The sequence below is a fragment of the Cuculus canorus genome, chromosome 11 (genome assembly GCF_017976375.1).
Source record: "Cuculus canorus isolate bCucCan1 chromosome 11, bCucCan1.pri, whole genome shotgun sequence".
NCBI lineage: Eukaryota > Metazoa > Chordata > Aves > Cuculiformes > Cuculidae > Cuculus > Cuculus canorus.
Window position 1 is genome coordinate 20,778,207 of NC_071411.1, and position 14,383 is coordinate 20,792,589.

General features: G+C 42.6%; 1 protein-coding gene across 5 annotated transcripts in view; it reads right to left on the minus strand.

The window, feature by feature from the left end:
* Positions 1–14,383, minus strand: part of IQSEC1 (IQ motif and Sec7 domain ArfGEF 1) — a 165,292-nt gene that overhangs the window by 23,808 nt on the left and 127,101 nt on the right. For all 5 annotated transcript variants that reach the window (XM_054076431.1, XM_054076429.1, XM_054076430.1 and 2 more), the window contains exons 4-7: positions 7,951–8,112; positions 3,772–3,894; positions 2,814–2,980; positions 142–281 (exon numbers count right to left, since the gene is read on the minus strand). In XM_054076431.1, the coding sequence (XP_053932406.1) occupies positions 142–281; positions 2,814–2,980; positions 3,772–3,894; positions 7,951–8,112 (592 nt within the window). The remainder of the gene's footprint in view (positions 1–141; positions 282–2,813; positions 2,981–3,771; positions 3,895–7,950; positions 8,113–14,383) is intronic.

The window sequence follows — 14,383 nt, forward strand, 5'->3', positions numbered from 1 at the left end:
TTAGAGCAAATCAGCATTTTAACACTTTCTGCCTTTTGACATTAATCAGCCAATTCTAAGCAATGCAGTTCTGTATTGTTCTATACGGTGCACGGCCCTACATGTCCTTAGGAACTGACAGGCAGTGTAAAGTGAACGTACCGGTTTCTTTCCTACTATGAGTTTTTCAACCTTCTGGACTTGGGATACGTGATCCTCATTCGTCTTCAGCTCCCGTTTGCGGATTCGCTCATAAATCCCAATCAGCATTTCTCGTGGGATATCCTCACCGTCATCCACACCTGCAGAAGCCAACGGTTTCTGGCATCAGCCTGACTCCGAATGATGTGACAAACACTTATAGCTCAGCAAGGGAGGCTTCTCAGCAAGGAGAGGATAAAAACAGAGGCAGTTGTTGGTTCCTCTGCTAACAGCAATGCCAAAGTTGCCTAGGACTGCTTATGTACTTGTTTATGCTGGTGTGTTTTGCTCTGCCAGCTCACAAGTGCTCTGTTGTTCCGGCGCCTACCTTACCGGAGCAGCAGAAGGTACTTTGCTCATGACTTGAACACTGATTTCTGTCTGAAAGCTCACTGCCCCCAGGACATCAATGGAAAAGACACGGGTTTGTTTTTTTGGTTTAAAACTCTAAAACTGAGCCAAAAAAAAAATTTTCTACGCAAATTGTTATTTTTTCTTTTCCTTGTACATATCCTCTGTCCAATATCAAAGGTCAAATGAGTTTGATAACCCTTTAGACACTAAAATCTGTACCTGACCTCTGCCTGGGAGTACACCACCAGAAGGAACAACCACTTCATTTTGCCCTTGTCCCAGTATTACTCAACACTGTCCATAAAATACTTTTCTACAAGAGAACCTTAGGAATATCCAGTAAAATTAATTTTACCAATGTTTCTCATATGATTTCAAAATCAATTAACTCACTCTGGAAAACCAAATCAAGAAAACAGCCTAGTTACAGTGTTAGTGTTCAGCACTGCGTGGTTATCATTGCAATGATGGTATTCCAACAAACGCTACAGTGTCTTGAATGCTCGATCCTGAATTGGATGGAATCCAACTTCAATAAGTGACTTAAAGTTGGATTTCCTGGGGCCAAGGAGATGCACAGCTTTTTTAAACAGGTTTTAAACCAATAAACTCTTATCTCCCATTCAGACACCAAAATAGAATATTTTGTCACCCAGCAGAACAACTGCTGACATAAAAAAATGCTGTGATAAAGCACAGCTTCTTTGCAGGCAGAAAGAAGCAAACCTGCCTCTGTTCTGTTCCCCACCAGCAAGTCTTCCACAGACCACCCTTTGTGATCCAGCCATCTAAACTCACAGGCAAGGCAGCCTGTTCCAAAAATACCTACAATAATAAGTACTTGCTGGCACTCGGGCTGGAGCTCAGCGAGAATGCACTGTATTTAATACAATAAATATAACTGCAGCACTACGCTAAGAGGTGAATATCAGGCCTTTTGAAATCTTTGTGGACTTTACAATAAAATCTCAAAACTAACTTCAGTTTTGCTAAGCTGAAACATCTGCTGGGCACGGATTGTTCATTGCTGCCTTGTATAAATCTATGGGAATAAAATCACCCCAAAGGACTTTTATTTTCAACATTTGAAATTCCAGAAACCCACAAATATTCTGTTTTTACTAGCACTAAAATGAAAGCGCCGCATGCACTCAGGAATACAAACTGCCACACATTTGAGACGCACCAATATATTTTTACATATTTAAGCCACTTGATTCTGCCCCTCTGCCACTTAGACTGGGAAAATAGCTGTTAAACACCACAAATCAATGCTCGCTGGTGCCTACAACAGGGGGCTATTCTGCTGCCACGCTGCGGCTTCTGTGGCTGCCGAAAGCAGAGAGGCTGTGCACTAAGTAGTGCTAATCCTGTGCTCAGAAGCCAGGGAGAAGGAGGAGGAGAGGGTTGCAGTGGCCGTGCAGGCGATTTTCCTGGCCTTTGCCCAAACACAAAGCAATGGAACGAGAGTTAAAGCTGCTTTTTCCACATGGGCACAAACTATGATAAAGGACAAAAAGGGATGTGGACTTAGGATTCTTTTATTTCTCCAACATTGGAGCAATCTTCTCTGATAAAAAGTAAATGCTGTCTGCTCGATTCTTCCTTGAGTGCCCGGGAACAGCAGGGGGAATGACCCCCCATCGTCCTTTCCAGCTCTGCCGTGACTGCTTCCCGTGACGGCAGATGCAGAGCTGGGTGATGCCTCAGCTGCTGCTTCCTAACAACCTGTCCTTTGTCACCAAGAAGAACTTGGATAGGAAGATCTGAGAGACAGATTTGAAACAATATCTGGATTTTTTTGGCAATCTAGTTGCAGGCTTATGAGTGCCAATGCCTGGCAAGTAGTTTCTTGACCAGAAAAGAGACCAATGAAGAAACAGAAATGACACTTCTGTGCTAGCTACTGTGTACCTTTCAGGAATGTTTTGGAGTTGGGATTTTTTTTTCCCCTCTGAGAATGTAAACCTTCAGTTTATTTCCAAAAGTTCTTATCATGGCATAGTGATTTCTGTTCCCTTGTATATATGGGAATAAAAGACGCTGACAATATAACTGCTCAAGAAAAGCAAGATAAAAACGACAAAATACTCTATGCTTAATTCTGTTTTCACTATTCCAGAAATAAATAAAGCCAATAAGGAGAGCAATTTTACATGGGGTGAAACCAAAATCCCATGTCCTGTGTTTTGCCCTTACCCTAGAAGACACCCGGTGTTCCTCCGAAGGCAGGTGCAGAGAAAAGCGATCACAACCCTTAAGGCACAGAGTTTCCTTACCTCTTAGGTTCTTGATAAAATCTTCCAGCTTCATTTTGCGTTCTGGTTTCACATTGGGGCTGTACATGTCTGTGTTTAACAGTATGATGGCAAAGGCTAGAATGAAGATGGTATCAGGATTTCTGAACTGTCTCACAACACCTGGATTGCAGATACAGTATCGCTGGCTGTAAAAAAGCAAAGAGGGGAAGTGCTCAGAGCTATGAATTACTATTCTAACTCCACCAAATAAGCCAACTGCTACATTCCAGAGTCTGAGAAAGCCATTATTCATGTTCCATACACATATTTAGCTTTCCACCCACATATTTTCATAAGCCAATCCCAAGCCTTTTGTTTTCTACTTCCACTGTAATTTCATTTCTTAGCAAAGATTCTGAGCTTCAATAACTTCAGTATTTCACTCTCTTCCAGGCAGTAACACCCCTTGATGCCAGGTAAAAGTACGGCATCAATTGTAGCTTACTGCTGCAACACAATGATTTACATCTCCTCCTGCCCTGGACAAAGCACACTGCCATTAGCATGAGTAAGTTGATGCTCTTTATTCCCCCATTGCTGAAATGCTTAATGAAAGGTGGAGATCATATACTCTCCAGAATGTAAACGGTCTAATAATCCCACTGATATAAACTATTATATCCAAATACATTGTCAGAGACATTCAAAAATCCTTGAATCTCTTTTCAACTGTCGACAGAAAGAAATTTCATTTGAGAAACCTCGCTACATTAACACCAACAACACAGATGAGCAGCACCTGCAAATAAAACTTCTCATTTCATACTTTGCAGATCCACCACAAACGACTGCTGTATCTGAAACCATATGCAGCTCACAAGGACACTGCAAATAGGCAGGGATGTAATTGGGCTGTTCGCAGCTTCCCAGTTCTCCAGTTTGATCCTCAGACAACAGCAGGTTTCTGGTGACCAAGCAATCTATTTCAGCATCGTACCTAAAAGCTTCAATGAGCCGCTCTACTTTCTGGGCTTCTCCTTGCACACGGATATGAGCCTGAAATTTCCTGAGCGCTTCATCCAGTTCCATTGTCGAGAAGTCCATCTCATCCACCACACAGCTAGGATAAAAACATATCACCATTGGGTCTTCATTTCTAATAATACAGTACCAAACGTAAGATTTCAAGACCAAAAACCCCTTTCAATTTTCCACTCCTTGCAGGGATTCAGGGAGTTTTTAGAATCATTCAGCAGCAACTGCAGTAATTTTGCAAGTTACTTGCAGGAAGGACTGCAGATAATGGATCAATGAGGATGTGTACGTGTAAGCAGGCTCTGGTTTTAATGAAGAGCTGCTGGAATGATGAATGTCTGCCCAGTGTAAGTGAAACAGCATTGCCAACAGTGATCATCCATTTTGTACTTCCAGCCCAATCAATTATTACGATGTCTACAATAATAATGAATAGTTTATACTGCTCAAAATATAATATCTAAAACCGCCTGCAGCAAACACAATAATCTGTACCAAATGGCCCTGTGTCTTAAATTCGGAGAAAAAACACTACTCTTGTTTGGTTACTCTCTTCCCATCACTGTAATCCTCATCTCCCCGTCATTTGTCGTGGCTTTCAGTTAACAGTTATGGAGAAATAATTACTTTCTTGCTCTGAAAACACAGAGCTGACAATAAATAAACAAGGAACCAGTTTACTACAATCAACCATGTGAACTATGTTGTTCTAATACTTTGTTTAAAGACTGCTTTTAAATCAGAAGCTCATAAATTCCCTTTCTTTAAACTTAGCTTTTAGCTTTTAAATAACCAGATGTGAATCACTGCAACTACCAGAACTATAATGAAGAAACCACTGAAAGAAAGCACAAGCCAGCTTTAAAAGACTTTTCTTAAATGTAAAGCTATCCAATAACAAATGAGAGTAGCTCACATCCTTCTTTCAGTAACATAGACTAATATCAAAGCAACTTATTCCCTTGAATATTCTCCCTTTGTGCAGAAGCGCAAGAAAACAAACCAACAGGCTTGGCATTTCTCACGCCCTTTCCAATCCACACCTAAAACCTATTATCAGGTCTGCAATAATGTTCACAGTCTTCCCACCTATTGCAAGTTCTGCAGCACTTTCAGAAGATCTTTTCTCCATCAAAGGGGCAAAACACATGTACAGACAAGCTGGAGTCAAAATGAAGTAATTAGAGTAATTAAGGACCTCCAGAAACATGTGGGCCAACAAGATGGGGAGGGGTCTTAAACAACCCTTTATGTGAACCCTGGAGACAGCAGATACAGCGCCACGGTCCATGTTCCCAGCTGGAACCAGGGCTTTTCTGCAAAAACTTAAAAATAGCAAACAAGATTTTCCTAGTGTCTGTGTAATGGCAACAGAGGGAGAAAGTCGTTTTAGCAAACAAGAACATGGAAGGAAGTAAGATCAGACACACTTGCAATTAACGAAGTGATAATCCTTGATAACAATATCATGATCACAATGATAAAGAGATGGTTAAATGGGCCTCAGCTGCTGCAGAAGACCTTGAGTACATGTGTGGATACGCCTGTGCTGAACAACCCCACCTTCACTACTACAGTTATACATCCCAGGCAGGTAAAGGCGAGAAGCAGCTTCACCGCTTCCAGGCTGGCAGAGAGCCGGAACTGCGTCCCAGGAACCCTGCCCTGCTCACCGCCTCTGCAGATCGAGGCAGGGAGAGTGGAGCACATCAGCTGCAGGCGCAGGGCAGGGACTGCTGCCTTGGTTCTCTGCTGCAGCACTCGCCTGCGCTCTCGCCCGTAACTGGGCAGTGTAACAGACTGAAGCGATGGAGTCCCATACAGAGCCACAAAACACCATGCTCTCCCTCTCACTTTTAACAGTGCCCTTTATAGTGGTTCTATTTTATTCGCTTTTTGAGTGACTGTCCCTCTGTTTTCTAAAGCAAAGTCAGGCCAGGTCAGATCCTCAGCCACACCTGTACTGCATCAAGCACTCCTTGGTCAGGCAGAGAGAGAAAGCTGAGGCTCCCTGCAGAGCAGCAGTGCTTCAGGAAGCGTGACTGATGTGCCTCACATGCTGGCCAGGGCAACATGATCAGTGCCAGCTACACCACCCCACGCCACCCAAACAATGCCTTTACACATGAGCTACAACCAGGGAGCAGCTACAGCAGGCCCCGAAAGCAGCTCTTGGTCAAAAATTTTGATTACTCTTGAATATTTTCTAAGGTCTAGTGGAAAGAACAGTTTAAATAGCTAAAACACCCTAATTTAGAGGACCTGGGAATCTTGATCAAAGCAGGTCACTTGATATTAGATTGTAAAACAGCAAAATGATCATTTGTTAAAATCTCTTTTCTATCTAACAACCTGGAGTTATTACCTGTTCAACAAAATCTACCTCCAAACTGTAAATATGCTATTTAAGATGGAATGTTATTCTGCTGTCTCTTCTTAAGAAAAAATACTTTGTTCCTGCTTGCAGGCAAGTTTCAGCACATTAACAAGTGAACTTCACCACTTACAGGTGTGCCTCACTCCACAGCACAGCTGAAGCCACTTATTTAGGCATTGATTAACTTCAATAAAAGGCCTGTTGTGGGGCTGTAGGTAGGTGATTTTGACCTTACTCTTAACAGCTCACCTCACCAGAGATGCTTGTATTCACCCCTGTTCTGCTGGCCCGTTTGAGAGAGGGAGGGCAAACCCTTTGTGCAAGGTCACAAAATACTACATCTAATATTATAAACCACCTCGTCCCGGCCCTGTGCTGTTCTCATTTAAAAAGCTGTAGAACACACATTCTTTGGAAAGCCTTCACCTTCGCCTGAGTCATCATCGCAAGGTCCAGATGATCACTGAAGGAGCTACTAATGACTCAGGCTGCATTGTGAGGCTGCTGCCCGTACACAGGCTCTTCCGCTGCTTTCTGCTGGGGACTGTACTATAACAATGCGCAAGAAAGAAAGAGCTGGCCTTTAAGAGAAGATCTAGGGCATACGCACATGCTGTTAGCTGGATCAATAGTGTTCAAGTTCCACTTTGAGATTCCTGAGTTCCAACAGCATAAGAATAAGGTCACGATAAGCGCAGAGAACGTGCCTGACATTCTTTGCCATGTGAAGTCAGTGAGAGAAATATGCAAAGCAAATAGGTGTTGGTAGACTTGTATCAGGATACCTAAATTTGTGTGATGTATCAACATTACAGCATCGATATTTGTATTGACACTCAGCCCTGAGGAAAGACCAAGGCCAATTTCTATACAGCTTTTGTTATATTCTAAGAAAAACGTGGGCTCAGAATTTTTCTGAGTCTTCCTTCATGGGCAAGATGTGGGATTTTTTGCTTTCTTTCTCAACAGTTCTCTTAAACAATTAACTAAATTCTTTATATAATTCCTTGAATAAAACTGTCTAAGACGTGTTCATGTTTACAAGTCAGTATAGTAGATGCAGAAATGAAAAAGTTCCCCAAAAATATGTTTCAAATTAACACCCTCTTAGAATAGAGCGACTTCTTTTCTGGTCTGCTCTGTGTATAAGGTTTAGAAATTTGTGACCGAGCTGCTAAAAGTCTAATTTTCTGCTTTGAATTTCTTTGTTCTTTAAGCCAGTTTTTGTTTATCTACTCTTCTGGAAAAGAACAGTCTGTATAGACCTCGTCAGCATATGCCCCTGCACGCTGAGATCCCTGTTTATCTAACATCTCAACCATTTGGCTGTAACAATTATTTTCATGTTCTATTACTGACGAAGCCTTATGTTGCATATAATACTATTTTGTTTCATTCAGTAAATTATTAGAGAGCCAAAGGAAGGGATAAGAGTTTGAAATAACATACTCTAATGCCCATGAAATCAAAACACAAATTTAGAGTGAATGTACATGGCTACACAAACATAAATCCGTGTATGTATCTTACTGGATCCATAACAGAATGGGTAACTTAGCTGGAAAGCAAAGAAATAAACATTTGTTCATGTGCACATCTTCTTTTTTCACCCTCACAGTGTGGTTTCCTCCTCCTTCAGAACAAGGTCCAGAGATAAGCAGACAGCATCAGAGACCATTTACCACCTCTGGCTTGATGAAACATCTTACCTGAACATTAAAACATGCCTCCCTCCTCTTCCTCCCCCCCGACTCCAATACTCACTCCAAGACATCCCGGTTGAACTGTTTCTGTCGGTTGCCCAGGAACTCCCCAATCATCTGCCTGCTGAGACCTTTCCTTTGCAGTAGAAAGTGGGCAACGCCAACTGGCGTGTCTGGCACAAAGCCTCGCTCAATTAGGTACTGGACTCCTTTTTCGGGTTTCCTGAGGAGAAAAGAGAAGGCAAAACTATAAAAAACTATAAAATTTCTTCCATTGGACCTGAAAAGTGAATCAGAATTTTACACCAATTTGACCAACCACTTTTGACAAATGTACTGCTAGTACGGGCCAGCGGAGTTCCAGGGTAAATGCAATCAGCCTGCAGAACATACTGTTCACTGTTAACAGCTTTCCAGCTTGGAAACACATCCTTGCGTGTTGTCACACATTCCCCTGCTTCGTATTCCTTCCAAAGAGAAGCTTTATATGCAAGCAGCTTCAGGCATCAAAGTCAAAACACTTGTCAAGGCAGCAGACAAGCCCGACACCATCCAGAAAGGCTACTGCTGTTGGAGAGCTGTTCCTTCAGAGCCTCAGCTGAAAAGTGCTGGCGAACAACGGGAAACAAGGAACACCCCTGGCACCCACCCCCTGCTGCCAAACACTAAACTTCTTGAACAGAACAGTAAGTTGCAAGCTGAGAATACAAAAAAAAAGGAGAAAACCCCAGCCATTCATGCAGAAAGAAGCAATTAAAAATAGTAGAGCTCCCATCTCACTGAGGTTTGATTTTCTTGCCCTTTAAGTCATCTGTTGCTCCAGATTCCCCTCCTCAGCCAGGTACCTTCGCAGCAGCTGCAGTATTTTACATCTCTTTATGCATTGCCTCCTGATGTAGCTGCAAACATTTTTCAGCTCTCAAAGCAAAGCAGGCTGAAGCCAGTCACTAGAGCATATTAAGAAGTGTGTGCTGGGGAGGAGGGCTGGGGATAGAACAAGAAGATCTATTGCTCATGGAGGCAAATGTTGCTTCCATTGTAAAGCGATGAAAAATTCCCCTCACAGCACATACTGTGCACTGCATCTTCCAGCACAACAGACAACCTTAATTCCTTTAAAAGCCATTAACGTGATATCTTTACAGAACCAGTAACTCCATTATCACTTTTATTTTGTAAGGAATTATAACATAATGTCCACCTGTAAGAGTGAGTGATTTGCAATGTGCTGGATGGCCCAAGAGATGTTGCCTTGATGGCAAGCAAAATCGATGCAAAAGACAAGGTGATCTTACTATTTTTAGACAAGGTTGATCATACAACTGTATCCCTTCCTCAGGGTTTTTAATTGCAAATAAGATTACTAAAGACATCACTATTCAGCTCTCCTTTACATTGCACTATTGTACACTTAATATCCTATTAAGAGTTAGACAGATCAGAGGAATGTATTTGATTTAATCAAAAGGGAGCTCTCAAATCTCAATTTCTTGCATCAGGCTTTGGGGCTCTTTTCATCTGAAATAAGATTACACATAAGGTCATCTTCTAAATACAAACTTATAAAAGGAATCTCCTTCATATTTAAAAAGTACCCTTTTTCTTGTAAGCAATGTAACTGCTATGTCATGTGCTTTTGAGTTGTATTTCAGAATTCTTAACCTTTCTGAACTTAAATTCACAGCATCCAACAAAACCAGGAGTAGTTCCCTCCACCCCAATTGTTACAGAGCTACATCTGTCCATAAAATCTGGAGTGATACAAACCCAGAAGAGTTCTTCTTCAGCAACTGTCAAAATAGAAGATGAAGAACACTATCATAAAGCACAACTCACCCAAAGACCACCTTTTATTCACGTGCACTTCAGGCCAGGTAAGCCTCCAAACGGATGTTAAACTATTTCACAATACACTGGAAGCCAAAGCTCGTTACCCATTGATGCTTTTCTTGTGCTGAGGTGGAGCACCAGGAAGTTTTGCAGGATTATTTGATAAAATACTCCGATTTGTTACTCAAGTTGTACCATGGAAGCAATGTAAACTGAACTGTAATAACACAAAACCAGAACCTGACAGCTTTGAGCTGCAAGAACAAAGACTGCTCTTTCCCTGTTTATCACACTGTGGAAGCAGTGGCAGAAACCTCCAAACCAAACCTGTGAGTGTCATCGCCATGGCAAAGAAACTTTCTAACTGACATCCCTACCCACTGAATCCGCCAACTAGAGATCAGTACAATTGCGTCATGTTATTTTGAAATCTGCTCCAAAAACTGTTAGCTCTGTTGTTCTGTTCTAGGAAAACAACTGCAAACCTAGAGAGTACACCTGACCTCAGGCGTGGGCTGGCCCCAGCCAAGAGCTGGGCACCCAGACTCAGCCGCCAGAGCTCCTGCTAAAGCAATAGAGCTCAAGAATTAAAGAGTTTTCTAGAGAATTCGTACTGCCTATGGATATAAGGACTGTATCTTTCCTAATGTTACTTTGATCTTGCTTTGAAGGTTGGGGAAAAAGGATTTCTTAGCACAAGCATCAGCAGGGTAATTGCTCTTAATGACAGAACCTATAGCTTCAGGTGGTCTGTTGGGACCTCACCCCAAGTAATCAGTGTCTACAACAGAGCATCTTGTGAAGGATGGTGGAGGGGACAAAGAGCCCAGGGGCAGTTGGTACCACTGTGTCAGGGAATTGCTCATGGAGCAAGGCAGCCTCTAGCATTTTCAGTTTTCCTATTACCGAAACAAATACAAGAACTCTGAAGGCTAACTGTTACACGTGAATGTACACTATAAATAAATTCTAAATAACACCAGTTTCTGTGGCTAAATGTGGGCATTGTGTACCTTATCCAATGGGTATCTCCCTAGCTTCCCATTCCACTCACCAATGCTAATCCTGGTCTGTCATTCCCAACAAACTGAAGCCTCATTTTCTTCAACTGTGTGACTGGATGCAGAAGGGAGAGGCACATGAAGGGGTCCAGGACTGAACACATGACAGGACATTTGATATAACTTCTCCTCCTTTCTGCCTACTCAGAACTGAGTGTGGACCGTTCTATACTTACAACTAAGTCTTTTGTGATTAGGAAAATTCCCAGTGATGGCTGGTTAATTACACCTACCAGCAGCAGGGAAGATGAGGGGTCTATAAATAGCAACCGGGGAAGCTGCATAAGCAGAGCATTTATTTTCAGATCTGAATACATTACCTAATATCAAAATACACCCTCTAAAGCTAGCGCTTTACAGAACTGATGAGATACATATTTAAAGCACTTTTCACAGGATTGCTTCCGAAATGAAGCTTAAAAATGTCTTCTATCTCAAAAAGCTCCAACCAAAACAAATGAAAGGAATTTACTGAAAGGAAGGAAAAAAAATCAACTTGCACAAAAATATGTGCAAACCCTTATTTGCATGAGATTCTCAGATACTGCATAAAGGACTACGGAATTTGCCAGAAACTGATTAATAACAAGACCCTTTGTCATGGTTTAAAGCAACTTTAGGGGGAAAATACTGATGGAGAAAGTAATGCAAACTTCAAAATAACTACTCAAATTGGTATATTTTAAGAGCAGGTCAAGGGAGGTGATTCTCCCTCTCTACTTCATTCCCTTGAGACCCCACCCGGAGTGCTATGCCCACTTCTGGAATCCCCAACATAAGCAGGATATGGAACTGATGGAACTTGTTGTCTGTGTGTGTTTCTGAAGACAGGTTGGATCTTCTAGCAATTTTTTGAAGCAAACTGCAGAAATGTAGAGTGCAACAAAAATACACACAGATAACAGAAAAACAAAGAGCAAAACACCCAACCCCCTCCCTAAAGACCCATTCTCTCAAAAGCCAAGGCATGAGCACATCCCTGCCCATCACTGCTGTCTCCTCTGTTGCGCCTCTCGTTCCCAGGTGTAGAAGGCGATGGTGTATCTGCTTTGCAAGTTCTACATGCAGTGCTGAACATCTAAATTCAGTGGAAGTTCGTATAACTTGCTGAGATCTGTGTAGTTCTCCTCGAGCAGTGGTTTGTTGGGTTTACAGCTTGCGAAGCTGAGGAGGAGGTGTTTTTTCCCTTTAACAGCTACGCAGGTTGAATCTGGAAGAGTCACCAAAAGGGGAGCATGTTTGGAGTTTTGCTGACGTAAATGATGTATGAGGCTCTCCTAAGAAAGAGCTCTCCCTTGGAGTATGGGGTAGGAGAGATTCCAAAGGTTAGTGGTACTTGGATATATGGCTTTGAATTACCTGGATATTTGAAATGTTATCTCCCAAACTGTAGGAAACATGGATTTTCCAAAAACACCAGTGAATTTGAAAAGTGAATTTATGGTAGAGGAAAAACTTTCAGACAGATTCTAGATGGTAAGAAAGAGATCAGCCCAAATGTGGCCTTTACTGTTATTGGCACAGCCACTTGTACTGCTAAAGCACGTGAAACCTGGTGTTCAGCAAGCACCTTGGTGGCAGTGCCACCCCGGTACTGCTCTCTGCTCTCAGCCCTCTTGCTGGTTTAGGAGTTCTGACAAATTGAACTAGAGGAAAAAGTGCATTTGTAGTTGGCTTTGGTTTTTTGTGGTGGTTTGTTTTGGTTTTGTTTCATTTATTTGTTTAAATCCAGTCAGGTTGCCCCATAGCTGCACCGTTGGTCGTCAGTCGGCTGACCAAGGCACCGGGTGGATAAACCGCCTGTGTCCGCGCTGGCCAGCAGGAGGAGAGAACAGAGCAGAAAGGCTACCTGGGAAAGAAACAGCCAAAAAAAACGCAGTACAAAAGCGTAGAAAGCCTCCCCTATTTTTAACTTGCTAAACATGGAACGCCTACCAGCACCCAAACCCATATCACATCTCTATGCTCAGACAATAATAGAGCTGTAAAATGGAAGCATGAATAAAAAATGAGCACAGAAAGCAGCTTGCCCAAGCTGAGATTTCCAAGACCCAGCAATGCCAAAAGCATCTTTTGAGATAAGCTAAGGGGTTACTCACACAATGATCACAACCACACTGTCCTCACTGCCTGAGACACGGGAGAAAGCTGGCCTGGCTGAAAACAAGATGCTTGGTGAAGCATCTAGAAAGACCATCCCTATATCTGAAGATGCATCCATGCTTTTTGGCTTCCCAGCTGTGCCTCGGGACACACGTGCTACACTGCGAGGATCCCAGGCTGTGACAATCTAGAAAAGAAGCAAGCCAGAACTACATGGAGGCAGTCACACTGCAAACAGAAATGTGCTGCTGCCAGAGAAGCCATTTCATACTGGGGGTGGAAAATTCAATGCAGCTGTGATGCCAACCCTCGGTTAAAATAAAGTAACCTTCCGTGCCTTTGACACTAGAGATCCTACGCTGGAAATACGCACAGTTGTCACAAAACTAAGCATTAGTTTAACATTAAAATCCAGGGATGGCTTTTATAAAAGCAATAATCTAAAACTTAGAATAATTAAGTAGATAAGTATTTTTCCATAGCCAGGTTGGCAATACCATCTGTCTGAACACTCTCCTCAGCCTGGCAGACAGATACGGTTTGTTTCGTTGGTTGTGCTCCTTCCTTCACTTGCACTGCACAGCCTACCATGTTGCAGTGAAGCTCAGAGCATCACTATGTCTATTTTAAACCTTCTGGGAAAGAAGACAAAACACAGCAATCTTAAAATACTGCCCAAACCACAGGTCAGAGTTCATCCAGCTGCACAGCAAGGCAAGAAGGGGACAGAAAGGAAGAAGCCAGAGGAGCTGACTGGGAAGCCTGGGCTGTGTCTTTCTCATGCAACAACTGTGCAATGAAGTGAAGGAACTATGGGGAAACTACATCTTCTGGCAGTTAGGAGAAAAGAGTCCCTGGATCAGGAACACAAGCCAAGAAACAGCACGTCTCACAGCTTCTGTGTCTCCGGGAGAGAGTTCTTTGGGCAGGAGCCCTCAGTTTCACCCACAGGGGATAACTTCTCACTACATTATCATGTGCTACATCTCCTCAGGTTCATTCAAGACCAACCCAAAACACTCCCACCACAGATGTGAAGGGCACAGCTTACCTGCAATTACATCACACCACCTGCAGCAATCTCCGTTCAGTGAAAGTTAATTTATTCGCATGTCACTGGCAAAAGAATTTTGAGCAATCCAGAGTGATCCAGTGGGAGATCCCCATGGCAGGGGGCTGGAATTGGATGGGCCCTTCCAACTCAAACCATTCAATGATTCTATGATTCTAACTGAGGAGGAACTGACCTCAGTACCCAGCTCTGTTTGGTGGGAGAGAAAACAGAGAGAGGAAAGTCTCTTCATAAAATTGGGCAACTGACCTGAACAGTTCTACCTTTACTTTCTGCCTGATCAATTTGTTTCTTTGTGTCACCACTTCCTAGCACAGTGCTAGAAAATCATACATTAAACTACTTTACTGCTACTGAGTGTTCAAGGCCTGTTTGAAAACTCACTTGAATCGCAGCTGACTACAAAACCATTAGAAGTGAATAAAAGG